The following is a 19607-nucleotide window of genomic DNA, read 5'->3' as shown; positions in this document are numbered from 1 at the left end:
TTGAATTCATGACATGTTGTGTAAGTTCATTCTCAGGAAGAAGGCAAAAGAAATAAGTTTGGGAGAAGTGGACCCGGTGAAGGAAGTAGTGAGTAGACTTGGCGAAGATAAAATAAACAAGGAAACCTCCCGAAGGAAGAAGAAACCAATAGAATTGGTGAAGGCAAAAACAATTAAGACCTAGTGAAGGAATAAGTAGCAAGTATACTCAATGAAGTAAGTTGGTGCCTACAAATATTTGCAACAATTGGTGTCTCTTGTAGGTTGGTGACTACAAATCTTGCAATAGAGGGGATTGGTGTCTATTGTAGGTTGGTTCCTACAAAGCAACAAAGGGGGAATATGTCTCATATAGGTTGGTGTCTAAAAATATTGCAATAGAGGGGATTGGTGTGTTTGTAGATTAATGCCTAAAAAAAGTAACAAAGGGGATTGGTGTCTCCTATATGTTGGTGCCTACAAAGTAACAGAGGAGATTGGTGTCTCATGCAAGTTTGTGCCTACAAAGAAGCAAAGGGGATTGGTGTCTCTTGTGGGTTTGTATTAATAGAGCAAAAAATACGATTAGTGTCTCATTAAGCTATCATAAATCTACCTAAGGGGAACATTAAGATGATTCAATCATTTTTATTGAAAATATAGCTATGCACTATGTGATATATTTACTACAATTCAAACACAAACTTACATATAAATACAAAAGTCTTATTTTAGTTTGAAAAAAAAAATTATTAAAAAAAAAAATCTCATATAATTATATTCATGGTGTTTTTTTCTAATAATGTATGGTTTATAACTTCACATTTCATTTATTTAAATAAAAACAATAAATATTCTAAAATTATAAATTTTATAGTTTTCATTGTTTATCGTTAAAAAGGTGATTTCTTTTAAATTTTCAAGGATATATATAAAAAAAATGGGAGAGATTCAAATATCATGATTATATTACATTATTTGAATGGATTAAAGTAGTAGGTGTTTATTCTAATTATTTAATTTTTATATTTTTATCATTAAAAATTATAAATAATAATTAGATATTTAAATTTGTGATTTTTTTTTAATGTACATGATAAATAAGTCAAAATTATCTCTGGCTATTGTAGGTGAATGAATTTTAGGATGCATAATGTCAATATAAGATATATTTTTTTCTTTTTTCCCCTTTTTATTTTTTATTTTTAATTAATTAATTATTTTTTTATTATGTGGTTTACGAATTCTAGAGATTGGTGACCACTATGTCCACATAATATTTGTACTATGCAAATCCACTCAAAAAGATCACTTCAGAACCTCACCCCAAGAGCATCAAGATAATTGAACCCGTGACCTCTCAATAGCAAAGACGCTTTAACAATGAGGACTCAACCAGGTAACCCTCGGGGAAAAATATTTTTATTTCTTATTGAAATGAAAACTATCATTTTTCCCCAAAAAATCACACCATCAATTTGGTATTTTAGCATAATGAATAAATATGTGAGTACAAATAAAATTGTCATTAACCCAATAAAATTGCCATGAACCCAATAAAATTTTCATGATTTATAAATCATTGTGAACATTTATATTTCATGGAATAATTTGTCACAATAGATCTAATAAAATACTGAAAGTTTTATTATGAATGTTAATTTATTTAAATGTTGGATTTTTTAATTATTGTTTCCCTGTTTAAATATATGAAATGTGAAAAATAGAAAATAGAAAAATACACACCATTATCCATAAATAAGCACAAGATTTACTTTGAGAAACATGTATAGAAGAAAGCTTAGCTAGAATATGAGGTCACTCCTATATTTTCTATAATATGGAAATATGTAAATATAAAGAAAGAGGCACTCTTTGTGGAGTTATATGAGGTTGTGACATATAATATTACCACAAAATCTTATCCCCTTTGTTATACTCTCTAACTTCCCACTCCTAAATTCTCTACTCAATTGTGGAACAAATACAATGACATAGAATGGAACACATTCTTCTCCTAGTGGCCAATATTTAACATTGATTGATATAATCTAGGAGTAATGTTTTGACCTTTTCAACCCTCAATTAGAGTTAACATTTTGGACCTTATAGAATCATCTTGAAATTCCTCACATTGATAGTCTCATATGCATGAGTAGCAAGTGCTAACATGGCACCCTCTCATACCATGGTGGTCATCACGATAGGTTAACTTGTGGGAAGCATAATTTTTTTATGCAAGCTTCAATTACATTATTCTTATTTAGTTGAAAGACAAGGCCTTTGAGTGTAGATCAATGTCAACAAGACCTCGCATAAGCAATGATAGTTTTGACTACAAAAAATGTTGTTTGATGCCTCATAATTACTATGGAAAGTTTCAAATCTTAATTTTCTTAACTGGGACCTATTGTTAAAATGTCCCTACAAGTTGATTCCTCCAATTTTTTCCACTCCGAAAATTTTGAGATACATGATAAATAATATAATGATCCAATCCAAATTAGTCAAGGTACAATGTAGGAAGAGAAGGCCAAATCCTCCACCCATAGGCATGTAGTGCCTCATCATTTGGGTACTAGGATGAAAAGAGAAAATATGTAGGCCTAACAACAGTTCAATCAACACACAACATAGTCAACATGTAGTTGATGGACTAGTCGATTCAGATGAACAAAAGCATCTTTAAACTCCCGGGTAACAAATTAGAGTTGAATTTCAATAACGTGTCTCAGACTTTCGATTTCAAGTCATGGAATTTTATTAGTTAGGCAAGATTCTGATGGCCATCATATTGAAGAGCTAAGGGCACAAGGAGCTAGGAACATTGTATAGACTAAAAAGATTAGAAGGCAAGTTCACAATGTTATGTAGAGTTGACTTTGATTTGAGCTTCAAAGTCACTAAGTGGGGATCAAATAAATAGGAAGATATGGTGGTGATCATTGACACATCTGATTTGCATGGTACTAGCTCCAACCAAGATGATCATAGCAACAGTTATTAAGCAAAGTTAAAAGACCAACGTTATTTTCTCATACAAACCCTTATAAACCCATTCCACCATAATGAGACTATATACCATACGTGATAAGTCTCTAATCATTTATGTACTCTACTTTCCGTTTTGGTTCATTGTAAATATGATGTTAAGAAAATTTTATATAAATAATTCAACCCATTTAAGGAAGTTTTTGCAAAATTAGTTGAAGTCTGATATATTTTCTTGCAAACCTTAAATTATATGTGTGTGTGTGTGTGTGTGTGTGTGTGTGTGTTTCTTTTTGTATTAAACTAATATCAGATTATGTAATATCAAAATCCTTTTGTCATGGTCTGCCAAATTGGAGACTAGATCAATGGGAGAAAATCTCTTATCCCAAATGTCCATACATTAACTAGATACATAAAAAAATATCTATTGGCCAAGACTTCAATATGCAATACATTGTGCCACAATACTGATAAATTTCAAGTGAAGTAGAAAAATCATAAGTAAAACCATCAAGAGGGTGTGGAAGACTAAATTCACTAGTACATGATTTCGATTGTTGCAGAACTACTACTCAATGCAAGCCAGTTCTTCATGTTCTTCCACCCACATAAGAGTGACCTTAAATAACTATTAATATACTTTTATTTTTCCCTTCTTTTATACAATATTTATATATGAATAAAATAAGATTTGAAAAAAAAAATCACAAGTACACTTTGAAATAATAAATTATGAGATAGTATAACTTAGAATATTTTATATTTTATGTACATTTATGTTTTGATATTGTAATTTTCATTTTTTTCAAACAGTGGGAAAACCTATCATAACTCAATTGTCAAACCAACCATGGTGACAATCATCATTGGTTGCAACCTGCAAATGCAGGTTACCTCATCATTGTTATTCAAGGAAAACCATGTCCCTTGTAATTAACCGCTAGTGGTCCGTAAGAGGGCAGAATTTCACTCTTGCCAAAGGGCTCTGGGTCTCGAGTCGTTAACTTGTTTCCTTACATCCGAGGGAGACAATCTCTTAGCCAAGCATAAGCAATTTTACGGAATACTCCAACCCAATTATGACAATTTCAAATTAAATAATTTATTATTTATTTATAGATGCACACACACACATACTAGTGGAATTAATACTTAGGGTAGTGTAATGCTTTGCCTTATATATGGGGTGGATTCTCTTCACTACTACTCTATTCACTAGGTGCAACATACCTATTCCTAATGTGGTCACAAGTTCATTGGAGAATCAAACCAATAACTTAATAATATTTTACATAACATGTTTACATGTTTTTCCAAGTGAGTTATCCTCCAAAGTTCTTATCTTAAAATGAGGACATGGGGTGACCTTCAATCCACTTATGTGTACACAAGTTACAAGACCATTTAATATGATTTCTCTAGGTGTAATCACATGTTCAACCACTACTTTGAAATTCCCTCATAACTCTAGATTAAATCTTCATATGAATTAAACCTTACTCAATTGATAAAAACTCCAACCTTTTTCTATTTAAATGAAAATTTTAATTACTCTAAAAAATGACAATGAATTAGTTATGTTATATTATACTGAATAAATAGGTGAGTAAAAAAAATTAGCAACTAACTAAGTTGTAGATAAAACAACCAAATAATATAGTTTGAGATTTTAAATCATGGTATACGACGATAAAAGGAGTATCACCAATGTAATAATAATTTAGAGTGAAGTTGTTAATGAGTATTTTTAAGTGTATGGTCGATAGTCTAAGGCATTTTTTAAAAGTTGTGCAATAAAAGATAAATATTTTTGTCTTGAGAGGTGCTCTCGGCTTAATCTGGTAGAATGGTGAGATATTATAATGTCTTGTAAATATTTTGACTCAATCAAAATAAAAACTAACCTTATATTAAAATAATAAAAATAAAAATTCTATTATTTTATTAATTTTTTTATGGGTAGTCAAGGTAAACTTGAATTGGTTAAGTTACCAGTGGTTTTTGAGCTCCAAATTGATGAGAACCCATGTTATTCATATGGAATATAACCTATTTAAAGGAAGAAATTAAATCATCTTAGATCCATCTTAACTCTGGATCTACTAAGTGTTGAGAGGGATCAAATCTCTTGAGAGGCAAACCTCTTTTAGAGTGAAAAGAGATTTGATCCCTCTGGGTGCTTGGTAGATCTAGAGTTAAGATAGATCTAGGTTAGTATATAGTTAGGTTGAGTGTCTTCTCTTTTATTCGCTTGGGTAGGGGTTAATTTCATTGTGAGCCTTAGAATGCAATTTGTGTTTACATATTCTTGCAAATAGTTATTTAAGAATTAATCATAATATATATTTACATTTTCATATTACAATTAGAATTATTAGTTATTATGATAAAATAAAGTTGTTGTTTTTTTTATAAATTTGTAACATTCTATACACACACACATAGCAGGCCGAGAAGCAAGATTATGACCAAATCTAGCCTTCCTAAGTAGAAGTCATGCTTAGAAACCTAGCTAGAAATCAATATATCAAGCATGAGAAATCAAAAAGTGAACTGGTGTTGACCAAGCCCATTACATAGAAAACAAAATTAGCTTTAAAAGTTGTGATAGCCATGAAAATAGTGAACAAAAAACATATACTAAAACCATAAACTATAGTAGTAGCAAGGCATACTGATAGTGGCTTTGAAGCTATAGAAAAACAATATTATCATCCAACGGGTGCAAGCCACGCAAGAGGTGGTTGTTCATGATCCCTGAGCAAAGCTACCGCCAAATGATGCAATCGACCATCCATGATTTCATAGAGCATACAAAATTCATCCATGCAAAGGGGGAGCTCATCCCTGCTCTCACTGTGATCAAACATAACTTATCCCAAGTTCTTGAGGTGCTAGTATAAGTCCACGGTGTCGAGGTATTAGTTGCATCTATCTCTTTGGTGTTACCATGTTAAGGATCCAATCCTCCACTTCTGCCAAAATGCCTGAATTTGATAGTGTTTCTCATTCCCAATCCAACTCTTACTCGATGTCAAACAAGTCATGTTGCATAACCATGAGAGAATTTTCACAAAATCAATCTACAGAGGTGTGGGCTTAGGCCCGAGCCTTCATATGGTCTTTGAGCCTCATCCCCATCCTCATCTATGTGGATGATCCCTCTCCCTCGACATTAGAGAGGGAGAAGAGAGTGAACCAAAGACGAAGTCGAGACTTGGGGAGAGGAGAGTTGAGAGGAAGAACAAACAAGAGTAGGAGAATACACAAGAAGAGCCCCGAAAAGAACACAAGCCAAATGGAGAGTGAAAAAGAAAAGGCATCAACAGAAGAAAAGGTGGTTTGGGTTAGAATTGAGAGGCTTGTGATATCCAAAAGGTAGAGGAAAGAAAAAGAAAAGAAGTTGTTTATAAGACCTAAAAGATAATTGGCTAGAGTTTCAAGTAAAGGAATTGAAGCAGAAGAGGGAGAAATGCCCATTGCTGAGAGAATTGTTGAAGGACAAACAATGATGAGTGTCCACTGCTAACAAAAATGAAGGGACCAAGCCAAGAGGCCCTGATCCTTCAATTTGCAGAACAATTACAACAAAGCTTAGGAGGTTGTTTCCTTTGCACATCCCACTATTAACCGGCCAAGCCAAAATATAATGAGTTTGAAATGACAACTTTCCCAACTTGCACTATTGAGATGTCCATCTCAATGCATTGAAGGAGAGCCTCCATTTTTAGCTCCATGGAGTGAACTCTCATGACCAAATGAATGTCCCTGTGTGCCTTCACTCGGGACGACATCAATACTGTTCCCATCCCCCTCACTATCCAAAGTACAGGTGGATACATGATAAATCGAGCCTGTAAGATGACCTTCTACATTTTCTTTTCCATGCATGTTGTTTGTCGTGTCTGTGATGAACAATTGTTGTGCATGCATGCATTCAGGGAAATCCTCATACAACATGCTTTGGGATTGATCCACTCCCATTGGGAATTTTTTATAAATCATTTTCTTCTCAAATTTATATACATAATTATTTTTTCTAAATAAATTATTTTTAAACTATAAATTTAAAGAAATATTTGAACTTCTCACAATTTAATAAACCAAAAACTAGAATAAATATAAATTCATTTTATTTATGAATAATTACTAATTCTACGGATGGAAGATAATGATATGGTTTACATTTAATCATGTCATTTAATTGTCTTTACTCATCTCAAAACTCAAGGCACACTTGGTAGACGATTTGATTCTTTGTAGCATGTATGTTATTATGGAAAGGGATGCCAAGGTTTTTTAAGGCCATGCCATCATGGTTCATTGGGTAATGAACACTTGCTTGGGACAAAAATCTTTAGGAAAGTTAAGTGGCCTTGTTTAGCTATGAATGCATTGATAATTGACAAGCCATATGCTTGGATTCCTTATGTTCATCATTTATGTCATTATTTGCCTTCACTTGGTGCTAGACATGTATCTGTTGAAGGATGACATTGTCTTTTTCTATTTAGCCTTGAGCTTCTTTCACTAGGACAGTTTTGGCCTCATCATTTTTAAGTCTTTTGATTATGGAGTGCACCCAAGTCTAGGGGTTTGTCTATTTGGGGATTGTCTGTGGAGCTTTCTCTATGGCGGCACTTGGTGCTATGCATCTCCATCATGGTCATCCTCTCTTTGAACTCAACAACTAAGCAATTTGGAGACATGGCCCATGGTGGACCAAGTTGTAGGGGTCCTAGAGAGAATAGTCAACACTCCACCTCTCACGCTCAACATGAGATAGAGTCATCATCTGCAATGTTCCAGAGGTTTACTACGCTTGAGCTCAGACTAAGATTGAGCTAGTAAAAGTTGAAGTCAGATTAGAGTGAGAGTTCTTGATGAGGAAATTTGAAGCAATTTCCCCTTGGGCTTCATATATAGACACTTTTAGAAGTAAGGATACAAAGTATTTCAAAAGCATTAATCTATACTTACAAATCAAAATCATAGTGAGCAAACTTCTAGTGGAAAAAAAGTCAAGAGATCGTGCTTCAATTGGATAAAATTAAACTACATATTAAAGAAGTTAACCATAAAATTTCAATCCTAATAAAAAAGACAAGTCTAAAATTTCCAAAATATTTTTTTATAACAAATCTCCTCTTACTTAAATTTCAACCTACTTTAATCCCCCTTAATAATAGAAAAACTCATACTTCATCTTTGATGACCATAATTACTATTCTATATTTTCCGATTTGATTATAAATTAACATTGTATTTAAGTTTTATTAACCAATATTATATTTATTTTTATATATTAATTAATTTTTATTTTAAGTTAAAATTAAAGTGAATCCTTACAAAATCAATTCCATTTTAAATAAATATATAACAACGCACCATGGATGGTATTCCCTAAGCATCACAACTACGAACCCTCTCGAGTAGGTTTAAAGGTGTTTAATTAATTAACTAATTAATTATGAACAAACAGATAAATGCTCAGAGAATAGATTCTATGCTAGCCAAGAAAATGTGTACACATTCTGTATTTCACAGAACAGGAAACTAAATTTTATTTCTGTTAAAGGGCGTTTAATCCATCCTTTGGCTTATGACATACCCATAAGCTTACACTGTATGTTCTATGGTATCTGTAAACTATACAAGCTTATCTGTCATCAGCTGAGTTTGAGCAGTCAAATTACAAATAGTAAAAGCCATTGTTATGTCAGCCTTGCAGAAAATAAAAAATGATACTAAAAACCAGACTGGACAGCCTTGCAGAAATCTACTGATACGGATTTTTAAAATAATTGAACGAGTGTTATATATCTTTGTATATATCCATAGGAATGGAATAGATTTTTTCATTCACGGACGTATTTCTTCCTGAATTCAATGGCGTAATCCTTAAGGATCTTCTCTGGACGAGGGAGGAGTCTGTTGACACTATCCCTCTCCATGCAGGCTTTCATCCAAGCCTTCAAGCAGGGGCACTTGTCCTCCAATGGGATCTTGAATTTGCCCAGCGTCTCATAAGTATAAAACCACCCTGTGAGAGGAATGAAGGCAATGTCCAGAAATCCCAGTGTCTCCCCTCCAAAGTATGTCTTCCCACCTGAGAATTCCTTGAGAGCTCCTTCAATCAACATCAAGCTCTCCACCAACTCGCGCTTAGCTTCTTCCTGAGCTTCTCCCTTTGTCATTATTATTCGCCTTCCAGCTTCATAAATCTGTGCAACAACCCAGATCTTAGAATTTTAATTTTTGTTTGAATAAGTTGTGTCCTTTCCTATCCAAATTCAATTGGAGAAATTCAAAGAATACTTTTACTAACAAGGAACTTAGAAAATTTTCAATATGTACAGAATTAAAAGCCTAAGGTACTCCTTGCCAGTTACAATCCCATGAATGTTAGCCCCACAAAAAATGAGTTTCAGGACCTTCAAAAAAATTGAAACTGTGAATGGTGTTTATTCCATTAATTGTTATAGCTGTTGAGCATTCGGTTACACAGAAAGTTAACAGAAGTACTTTGCAGCATAGTTACCAAATTAGAATAAATTGTTATAGCCGTTGAGCATTCGGTCACACAGAAAGTTAACAGAAGTACTTTGCAGCATAGTTACCAAATTCGCCTGAATTGGGGTAAAAAAAAAAAAAAGTCCAATTCGTTTCTGGCATTAAATAATTTGATGAAATTCGATCTGTTTCTCAGTATAAAGGATTAATCTAGTGAATTACACGACTGGAAATCCATGCTTTATAGTTTTTCCACATAGATTGTTTATTAGTTCATTCATTAGCTTAGGATGTCCTGTAAACACGAGGGGTTAATTTAGTAAATCACATAACTGAAATTTTATGGTTGATACTTATAAAGATTTTAGATTTTAGATTTTTGTGATCTATATTGCAAATAAATGTCTTTCTGATTAATCACATTATTAGGATTTGGTTCACGTTTCGACCCAAATCCTAATAATGTAATTAATCTGAAAGACAGTTATTTATTCACAAAGATTGTTAAATACAAATAGATAGTGGTATGGTTGATACCTACAAAAATTGTTAAACACAAAGAGATAACAACAAGATGACATGTACTTAGAAGAAAAGCAAATAGAAATCAAAGATATGTTAGAAGGAAAGGAAATAGAAAGCCAAACCAAAGATATGTTAGAAGGAAAAGAAATAGAAAGCCAAAACAGAGATATGTTATTTTTTATTTATTATTTTCCTAGTTTCACTTTTGTTTTCAAAGGCATGTAAAGTTTAAAGGAATAGAAAGCGAAAACAAAGATATGTTTGTTTGTTTTTGTTTTTGTTTGTTTTTTCAAAGGCATGTAAAGTTTAAAGAAAAAAAAGATGATTTATAAGTGGTTTAATTTTATAAGTGATTATTTTTATTTTTGGAAGGATTATAGATAAACAAGTTTTGAACATAGATCCTTTTTTAAGTGTGTATCTATATGATATGACATAAATAAATCAATTTTTTTTAGTGCAGTACATGTACAACAGAGCAGTTACATATTAAGGTAATTTTCAGAGCTATAAATAAAATTATTTTATATAAATAAATTTTAAGATTAGAAAAAGATTTACATTTATGTTTTGAAAACAAAAGAGATCGTAGGAAAAGGAGTACAGTTTTTTTGATGAATTGTATTTGTAAAATTGTTATATTATCCAGAATTAATTGATAGAGGTTAATCAAAATTGAAAATAAACCAGAAAGAAAATTAACAGGAAAAAAGTATTAAGATGTCTATCTAATTTCACAAGTATTAAGATGTGTAGCATGTAATTTTTTGAACAGAAATATTTTTATTCAAATAAATATCTAATACAAATCCAAATCCAAATTCAAACTTGGTAAATATGCTTCACGAGACTTTAACCCTCATAACCATATTAGCTACCCAATCTCAACTACCAGAAAAAAGACCCTAATTCAGACATTATTTTCTTTCCTCTTCCTTTAATCATGTAAATATCTAATTGTAATCCAAATCCAAACTCAAACTTGGTAACTATACTTTACAAAACTTTAACCCACCTAATAATCAAAATCCAAATTTAAACTGGATAACTATGATTTACAATACTTTCACCCCCAATCTCAACGACGAGGAAGAGACCCTAATTGAGGCATTATTTTCTTTCCTCTTTCTATAGCGATCTTGGCAGCGACCTCAATCAATGGACGACAATGGCACCAATATAGCTCTTTTTGATAATCTTAATGCGCAGTCGACGCTCTCGTTTGTTCAGTACTGCCTCCAGCTGTCACCAAATGGAACCCCTTCATTTCATCAAGTTTGGGGAGGATGGTATACCCTTGGCAATCTGGCCCTAGCATTATCAAAAACCCTAAAACTAGTGCTATAAACCAGCTCGATTATTATGATTATGAGGAGGATTACCTTCTTGTCCATGAATGCGGCCCAGAATCTGGCAATGGCTCGGTCATATGGAGTCGAGGGCATGAACCTTTTCTCAGGACTAGCAGACGGCCATGCTTCGTCGATGTACTGGAGGATTATCAAAGACTCTGCGAGAGGCTTGCCGTTGTGAAGGAATACAGGTATCTGCTTGTGAATAGGATCCATTTGCAGTGGCAATTGACTCTTGTAGCGCGTATTTTCTTCCTGTAATTCATAGCTAATGCCTTTTTCTTCCAGTGCAATCAGCACTCTCATTGCAAATGGGCTCTCCCATGTCTTGACAACCTTCACTCTCTCTGCTGATCCCTTCTGCATCTTGGGAGCTTCGATATTAATTTGAATACAGCGTCCTGCAACACTATAAGGAATCGAAATATTCGAGCTACCTGGTTAGTTTTGAACCCTAATACTATTACAACTTGGTTTACAGAGAAAGATCATTTATAAGAATACCCTGAATGAACCAAAAGTTCTTACCTTCGAATCAAGGTTGTCCTGTCTCTGTCAAAGCCTGAATTCTACAGATGCTCACGGCATGTAATGTAATAAATTGATGATTAAAGTTTGACAACTAGGTCATATGTTTGGTGGGGAAAAAATGGAAATTCCAGTATGATTTAATAATATTTGAAATGGAAAATCCTGTTATAAATGTGAAGTTTCATGATTTTGGATGTTCCGAATGTATGTTAGTTTGATAATGTTAAATCTATTTCTGTTACTAAAAAAATTTAAAAAACAGTCCCATCACAAACAAAATTTAAACACTTCCATCATAAAAAAATTGAAACACTCTCATTATAAGAATTTTTTTTCTTTTGAAAAAAACCAGATTCTACATTAAAAATGGCAATCAAGCAAAATTGTAAACAAAGCCTTTAACTTTTCTTCAATATTCAATCCATTCAGATATGGGTGAATATGGATTTTTGGATTTGCAAACTGATTAGGTGATTTTCTTCATTGTAGAGCATCATTAAGCAAAAAAAACCAAATTCTACCTAAAAGTGGTCATCAAGCAAGAAAAATTGTGTCCTCCGTAAACCACGTCTTCAACTTTTCTTCAATATTCAATCCATTCAGATATGGGCGAATATGGCTTTTTGGATTTGCAATCTGGTTGGGTGATTTTCTTCCTGGCAGAGCATCATTTTGCGGTCCTTTATGATGGGACATTGAAGGCATCGCACGAGAACGAAAATGCTGCAAGGTGGAGGAATTGAAAATTTGCTTTATTTTGTCAGAAGTATCGAATCTATGTGCGTGAGCAACTGCAACTTCAACTTCAACAGTCATGGTATGCACAGGTCATGCCGACTTAGGTTTCCAGGCGGGATGGTTACCTCACATTTTTTCTTATTCTTTTTGAGTTTTGGGAATAACATCAACTTATTCTCCAGATCAGTTCCCATCTTCGAACCGATTCCAAATACCAGTCTATCACTCCATTATTCTCAATGAAGATTTCAGTAAAATTGACAAAATAACAGAATTCCGTAAAAGTTTATCCTTATCAATCCATAAAGCTAATGGTTTATAACTTTATACACATTTTTTCCCTATAGAAAAAATACATGTTTTTTATTAAAAAGATGTTTACATGTTCCAAATGAGTCCAGATGTCTGGTACTCTGATATTCCACTATCTATATCCTATTTATTTCAGTATAAAATCATACAATACATGTGTCTATATCAAAAAAATATTTTTCTTCACAAAACAATGGATATGTGTCTTAATACCCAGAAATATTTGACTTAACAAAACATCTAAGGCATTGTCCCAATCATTTGTCATTAATCTTTACTTCTACATTATCTATAATATCTTTTTTAAGATGAAAACAAAAAATGAACTTTATCTAAATGGGGCAGAAGTTACTCTATACAAACAGATTCTATAAAAGGAAAGTTCCCCTCTATAGAGTGTTATTATGAAAATCAGTGTAATGAATCACTCCAAAATGTTTGTAGCATCCAATTTTTGATAATGTATCAGCCACATGATTCTACTCCCTATTGATGTGTTAAAAAGATAGTTCCTGAAAAACATCAATCAACCTCTCAATATGAGTCATCCAATTGAAGAGTAAAGGTGGAGCTAGTTTTGATGTCCTTTTCATCCAATCTATGACCCCCTTAAAATCTCCAAATATGACTATCCAGTCAATAGAGAGCCAATGTGCACAAAAAAGGACCCCACAGTGCAATGATCTCCACCTTAGTATTTGTAGCCTCCCCACCATTCTATATGAAATGGAAAAAAGAACCAAGTTTCATGACAATAAATGCCCCACATCCACATTTGTGATTTTGTGCCACCCCATCAAAGAAACCAACGGGATATCTATGCCAAGTATCCACATATTTAAATTGTCTTGTTTTTCCTATGTCCGTATGGGGACCTATTTCATTGTAATAAGCTGAAATCTTCAAGCAAGTCTTATTGATGTTTGGTGATGAACCCTCAAATATATGTGCATTTCGACACCTCCATATACCCCACAAATGTAAAAAGGGAGTGTGTGAAAGACCTTGTAGTGCATGAAATGATGAACCACTCTATGAGACATACTTCCATAGAAGTGTCATTCCAATCTGCAATTAGATGTAGTAATTTCAAAACACCATACCAGATAGAAACAACAAATGGACATTTGAGGAAGAGATGAATAACACCCTCTTGTTCCATATTACATAAGGCACATCTCCTAGGTCCATTGAATCCTTTCTTACATAAATTGTCCCATGTAAGGATCTTGTTCTGCCAAGTCAACCAACCGAATAATTTAAGCTTGAGAGGGAGATTCCAATTCTAGATTTTATGGAACCAACTACGATCCTCTTTTGAATATAGTGCTGGAGAAATATAATTGTAAGCATCCTTAATCATAATCTCTTCATCTTTATGATAGTCATCCCAAACAAATGAGTCTTCATGATTTGTCAAAGAAATGCCTTCCTTTGTTATATTTAGAATATACTTATCCCATATATCTGCCAAATCACCATATATACCAATATCTCTATGCCATAAAAGCGAGGCCACAGTTTTGAGGGCATTCGAGCCCTATGTGTAGCGTTGCGAACACGACCATTTGTGGGAAGGCCAAGCCTCGAACTCATAAAGTGTGGTAGGCATGGTTTGAGTAACTCATCGTGGGCTAGGTCGTAGTGAAAAAGGCCACGTGGTTGTTGTATGGCTAAGCCGCGCAGGTGGTTGTCACCGAGTGACGTGGAGGTGACCCAGGCCATGGGGCATTTTGGTCAGCACATGGGAGTTGAAACCTAGATGGTAGACAGAACCTGGACCATCATATTGTGAGGAGCCTGTTAACAAGCCAACAAGTTGAGATCTGAAAAATATGTCAACCGTTGGATGGGGTTGATCTAAGTCATCGAATCCATCAATGCGCCGCTTGGCTCTAATGGTCGAGTAAGTTTGAGACGCAATGACATATCAATCTGATATGCCAATCTCCACTTTGATATGCCAATCTCCACTATCGATGAAACAGGCTCGTGGTTTGCGGGTTCCGCATTTTGATCAAAAACATCCAATGTTAAGCTCGTCTGCCACCACCGTCGATTAATCGGTGGTTTGGTAGGACCAATGGTTTGGAGTTATTTTATTTATTTATTTATATATATAGAAAGGAAGGAAATTATTTTAATGTCCACGAGGCTAAAGATAGTTTATGAGACATGTTGCTTCTTCCTCTCCTTGATGTATTCGGGTTTTTTTTGTGAAGCTTCAAAATAAATGCTCCCAGCCTCTTGAAAAACCCCTTGCTAAATAGATTTTCTGTGAGCATATCTGCATAACTTTCCATGTTGTCTTTGAAGGCCTCACATTCTAAAATGAAATGTTTTTCCGTTTCCACTTTTTCGGAAGAACAAAAATTGCATACTCTTTCCTCCCAAACTTCTTTTGGCCTTTCTGTGGTGTCAGGGGTCCATGTGGGCATAGTGGAAGTGGAGGGCCCTAAGAGGAAGGGTGGGTGGGTGCCAATTATATTTTATTAAACATGTTATATATTTAATATTTTTTTCATTGTGCATATGCTATGGCATGAAGGAAGTATGGAGGGGTTGTGAGCCAGCGCGCAATATTTAGGTCGATAGGTCTTTTTTTGAATTAGTTAGTCGTTTACATTTTCATTTTCTGATTGACATCTGGAATATGGTTTTCTGTTTGACATATGGCTACATATCTTCTGTTGTTTGACATTTGGCTACAGTATTTATGTCGCAGAAGACCATCTCCTTGTTATGCTATCTCCAATTCCTAACAATATCTCGCTCTCCAAAACCGCATGGCTACATTTTAGGTCGGTACTCCCAGTTCCATAACCATTTATGTTGTGTGCATGACCTGCTTCCGGTTTCTATTGTGCACGATATGCTTCCATGACAATGAACAATTATGTTGTCGTCTCGCCTTACAGCTCATCAGTTACCCAATCCTTTATAGATCGTGTTCAGTATAGCAGAGCTACTATGTTCAGAAGTTTCGTGCTCAAAATCTCATAGACAACCTAGGGAGACTAGAGAAGGAGCCTGTGTTCAATATAGCAGATTCGTTGGAGGCGCTAAAACATTTTTATCTCAGAACTGTTGAAGAATCCAGCTTTGTTGTTTTAATTGCATAGTGTAAAGCTTGTTCACTTCAATCCTCACAATATCGTTGTTATAGCATTGCAATCTGAATCATTGTCTTCACTGCAATATACATCCAACACTTATTTTCACTGCCTCATGGGACAAAACCAGCATCCCACCTTTCTCAACAACATGCAGAACATTTGGCTGCTCCCTCCCTGATTTTAATAGTGGAGGAAAATCAGCAGAGTGGGGCTTGGAAACCCCGAACTCATCTCCCCTTTAGTGCATTTCAACCTAGGTCAATGATGAATCGTTTGGTATTTTCAGTACTTCCCAGACGCAGAAGCCCTCCTTACATTTCGGTCTCATAATGCCTTTCAAATCAACAATTCATTAGTTGTATAGTCATTATCTAGTGTTCAATAATATGGGTCTTCCATATTGGCCATGTGAAAAGAAGTTTGAAAGCAAAGGTACAATCAGTGACCAGCAGAGGAAAAAAAATAGTTATTGGCCAGTGTTGGAAGCCAGTAGTATTTGTAATTTTAGACATAGGAGAAGTGGAGGAAAATAGGCTAAACTATATGGGGCCATAACTTTCAGCCCGGAAGTCAGAAGTTGACATGTGACTAGTCGATTGAAAGGCAATTTCAAGCAAATTGCTTAAATCCAACCATAATTTTAATTTGGGGTTAAAAATTCTAAGAAATTTTAGAAGAAAGCGATGGGAGTCTTAAATAGGCATAACTTTCACCTCAAAGTTCAAAATGATGCAAATAGATAGTAAATAGAGGGATATTGACAAAGAGAACATTTTGTAAAACCTAGTGTTTGAGATAGGATGAGATTTGTGAGGAAAAACCCCACAAGAAGCTACATGTGTTGGAAAATGAGTAGTTCACTTAAAAATTCTAGAGGGCATAACTTTTAGCCCAGGTATCAAAATTTGACAAGTAAGTAGTCAATGGAAAGCTATTGACTGGAAGAACATGTTGGTGAAATAAGAATTGGAATTTGGGTAGGGATGTTGAAAAAAATTCCCCATAAATTTATAGGTTATAATAGGGTCACAATAACTTTAACAGAGACAGCGCTTGTAAAGGAAATGATTGGATAAATAGTTGTCAATATGACATTGCAGTGGATTCAGGTATAACTATAAAGGTAACAACTATGTGAGATTCAAGTGGCTGGTGAAATAGACCAAAATAATGGGAAAAACCATGAAACTGGACAACCATGCTTTGGAATTGATGTTAAGAAGGAAATTAAGCAAGAGCACCTTTTCTAAGCTTTCCCATTGTTATTTTATTTTTAAGATACATATGTAGGTGATGCATAAGCATGTGTGTGATGAATGCATGATGAATGATAGCATTACGCTAAAGTGTTTATGCAATAGTAGATATGAAGAGTTAATCATGGTTGTTGTGTCGTTGATGATGCAGTCGCTAAGGACAACAATCGTATAGAGTGCATGCCTTGTAGGTTTGTTCTCTTGAAGGCCTTGGAAAGATGGATTGTCGAAGGGATTGTTAATCAGTGAAGAGGATGTCTGAGCTTGGAAGGGTAAGGACAACTAGATAAGATGAATTAATGTGTTTGAATGCAAAAACCCCACAAGAAGCTACAGGTGTTGGAAAATGAGCAGTGTACTTAAAAATTCTAGAGGGCATAACTTTTATCTCATGTATATATGTGTATGTATTTTAAGATACATATGTAGGTGATGCATGAGCATGTGTGTGATGAATGCATGATGAGTGATAGCATTACGCTAAAGTGTTTATGCAATAGTAGATATGAAGAGTTAATCCCGGTTGTTGTGTCATTGATGATGCAGTCGCTAAGGACAACAATCGTATAGATCACAGGCCTTGTAGGTTTGTTCTCTTCAAGGCCTTGGAAAGATGGATTGTCGAAGGGATTGTTAATCAGTGAAGAGGACGCCTGAGCTTGGAAGGGTAAGGACAACTAAATAAGATGAATTAATGTGTTTGAATGCGAAAACCTCACAAGAATCTATAGGTGTTGGAAAATGAGTAGTTTACTTAAAAATTCTAGAGGGCATATCTTTTATCTCATGTATATATATACACACACATACACTTTCATCTACATATGTATGTATAAAGTTAACTGTTGCAGATACTAATGTCATGTGTTGCTATTCTCTTGGTATATGTTGGTGGTGTTGGAAGTGCACGCTAGTTGGCATTGGGGGAGAACCTCCCAGTCTAGTTGATATGCAGAGCGAAATAGAAGCGTGGAGGAATCCAAGGAATAGGACATGGATTGCAAGATTTTGCATCAGCAAATTCAAATTGTGGACATATCAATCACTGAGGGTAGTGCATAAAATAAGGGGGGAAGGAATGTAATACTCATGCCTAACCCCTATTATGTACATATATGTATGTGGATATTGAGTTCGAGGTGCCTCTTGAAGTATCCACATGATTAGGCCGGTGGGCCAAGTTATTATGTGTTAAGGCCAAAGCACCTACGTAAATAACACACAAGTGATATTTAGGTTGGTGAGCCAAATGTATATGCCTTTAGAGGTTGTGAGACCACAGAGACTAAATTAGTCACTATCATGTAATTAAAATTAATAATAATAATATAAGGTTGGTTTTGGATCCCACTGCACAAAAAAATTATGGGGGAGTGCAATTCTAGGGAAAAAAGGCAACAGTTGGGTCTTTCGGTGAAAGGTGCACCTCGAGGCCCACGTGGCTCTAGAGGGTGCCCATGACGAAGTAAATCCATGTAATTATAAAAAGGAATGATTTCCAATGAAATTATTGATTAAGTCATATGTTGAGTGAAGTAGACAATCTGGATTAGGGGGCATTCAGTTATGGATGTGTGATGACTATTCAGTGTGAGTGACTAATGATCCAGGGAGTTTTAAGGGTTGGATTTTGGGACTAGCTGAGGTGTGGTTACTCAATTAATCACAATGAATAGGATACATCCTAATTTTAGTGCTTGGTGCTCTGGTTTTGTGAACCTTGGTGGTTCTAAGAGATTAATGGCAAGATCTAGTTGGCCTAGTATGGCTTAGTGGTCGTGGAGTTTTGGTGGGCAATTCGGTTCGGAGATAGTCAGAGAGTCCTAGTTTGGACTCTGTCACCGACTGAGAGGTCATCTTGGTTTGGTTGTTTGGCACTTGGATATCGAACAATAGTGGAGCTTCCGGAGTTATAGGTTGAGACTGTTTCGACCAACCATAAGTCGCCCTAGAAGGTGGGAACCACTGAGGGATTTGAGATGCATCACTTGGATGTCAGTCAAGGGAATATGAGCATGTAGTTGGAGACTAAGGTTGCTTGGATTTGTTGCCTAAGCTCGGGGTGACTTGTGGTTGAGATTATGAGCTACACGATCTACAGCTAGGAGGAACATGGAGATCCCACAACCATTATGTTATTTTATTCAAATAACTATCCCCTGCGCAATGATATATCTTATTTGTATTTCTGTGCCTTGATAATAAACCCTAGTATGGGTAATTGGTGTATTTGTGTACCATGCACTTATGTATATATTATTTGGCTATAAACCCTAGTTGCGGTTTAATAT

At 34.7% G+C, this 19607-nt stretch overlaps 1 protein-coding gene across 1 annotated transcript; it reads right to left on the bottom strand.

The window, feature by feature from the left end:
- Positions 1–8497: 8497 nt before the first annotated feature.
- On the bottom strand, positions 8498–12387 carry LOC149264568 (putative glutathione S-transferase parA). The gene is made up of 3 exons (XM_089428434.1): positions 11892–12387; positions 11394–11772; positions 8498–9197 (listed from the first exon to the last, which is right to left on the bottom strand). Exons 2-3 carry the CDS (start codon positions 11727–11729, stop codon positions 8832–8834), a joined length of 702 nt encoding a protein of 233 aa, XP_089284560.1. The 5' UTR covers positions 11730–11772; positions 11892–12387; the 3' UTR covers positions 8498–8831.
- Positions 12388–19607: the final 7220 nt, after the last annotated feature.

Source organism: Pinus tabuliformis, chromosome 6 (genome assembly GCF_031772625.1).
Source record: "Pinus tabuliformis cultivar Carrire ecotype Pingquan chromosome 6, CPIR1, whole genome shotgun sequence".
Taxonomy (NCBI): Eukaryota; Viridiplantae; Streptophyta; class Pinopsida; order Pinales; family Pinaceae; genus Pinus; species Pinus tabuliformis.
This window is presented reverse-complemented; position numbering and strand designations above follow the sequence as displayed.

Bases quoted from the DNA above. Each gene is read 5' to 3' on its own strand.
- LOC149264568 (XM_089428434.1), bottom strand. From the start codon at position 11,729: ATGCAGAAGGGATCAGCAGAGAGAGTGAAGGTTGTCAAGACATGGGAG. The intron at 9,198-11,393 runs GTAATCCTCCTC...GTTGTTGCACAG, and splicing joins CCGCATTCATGGACAAGAAG to ATTTATGAAGCTGGAAGGCG.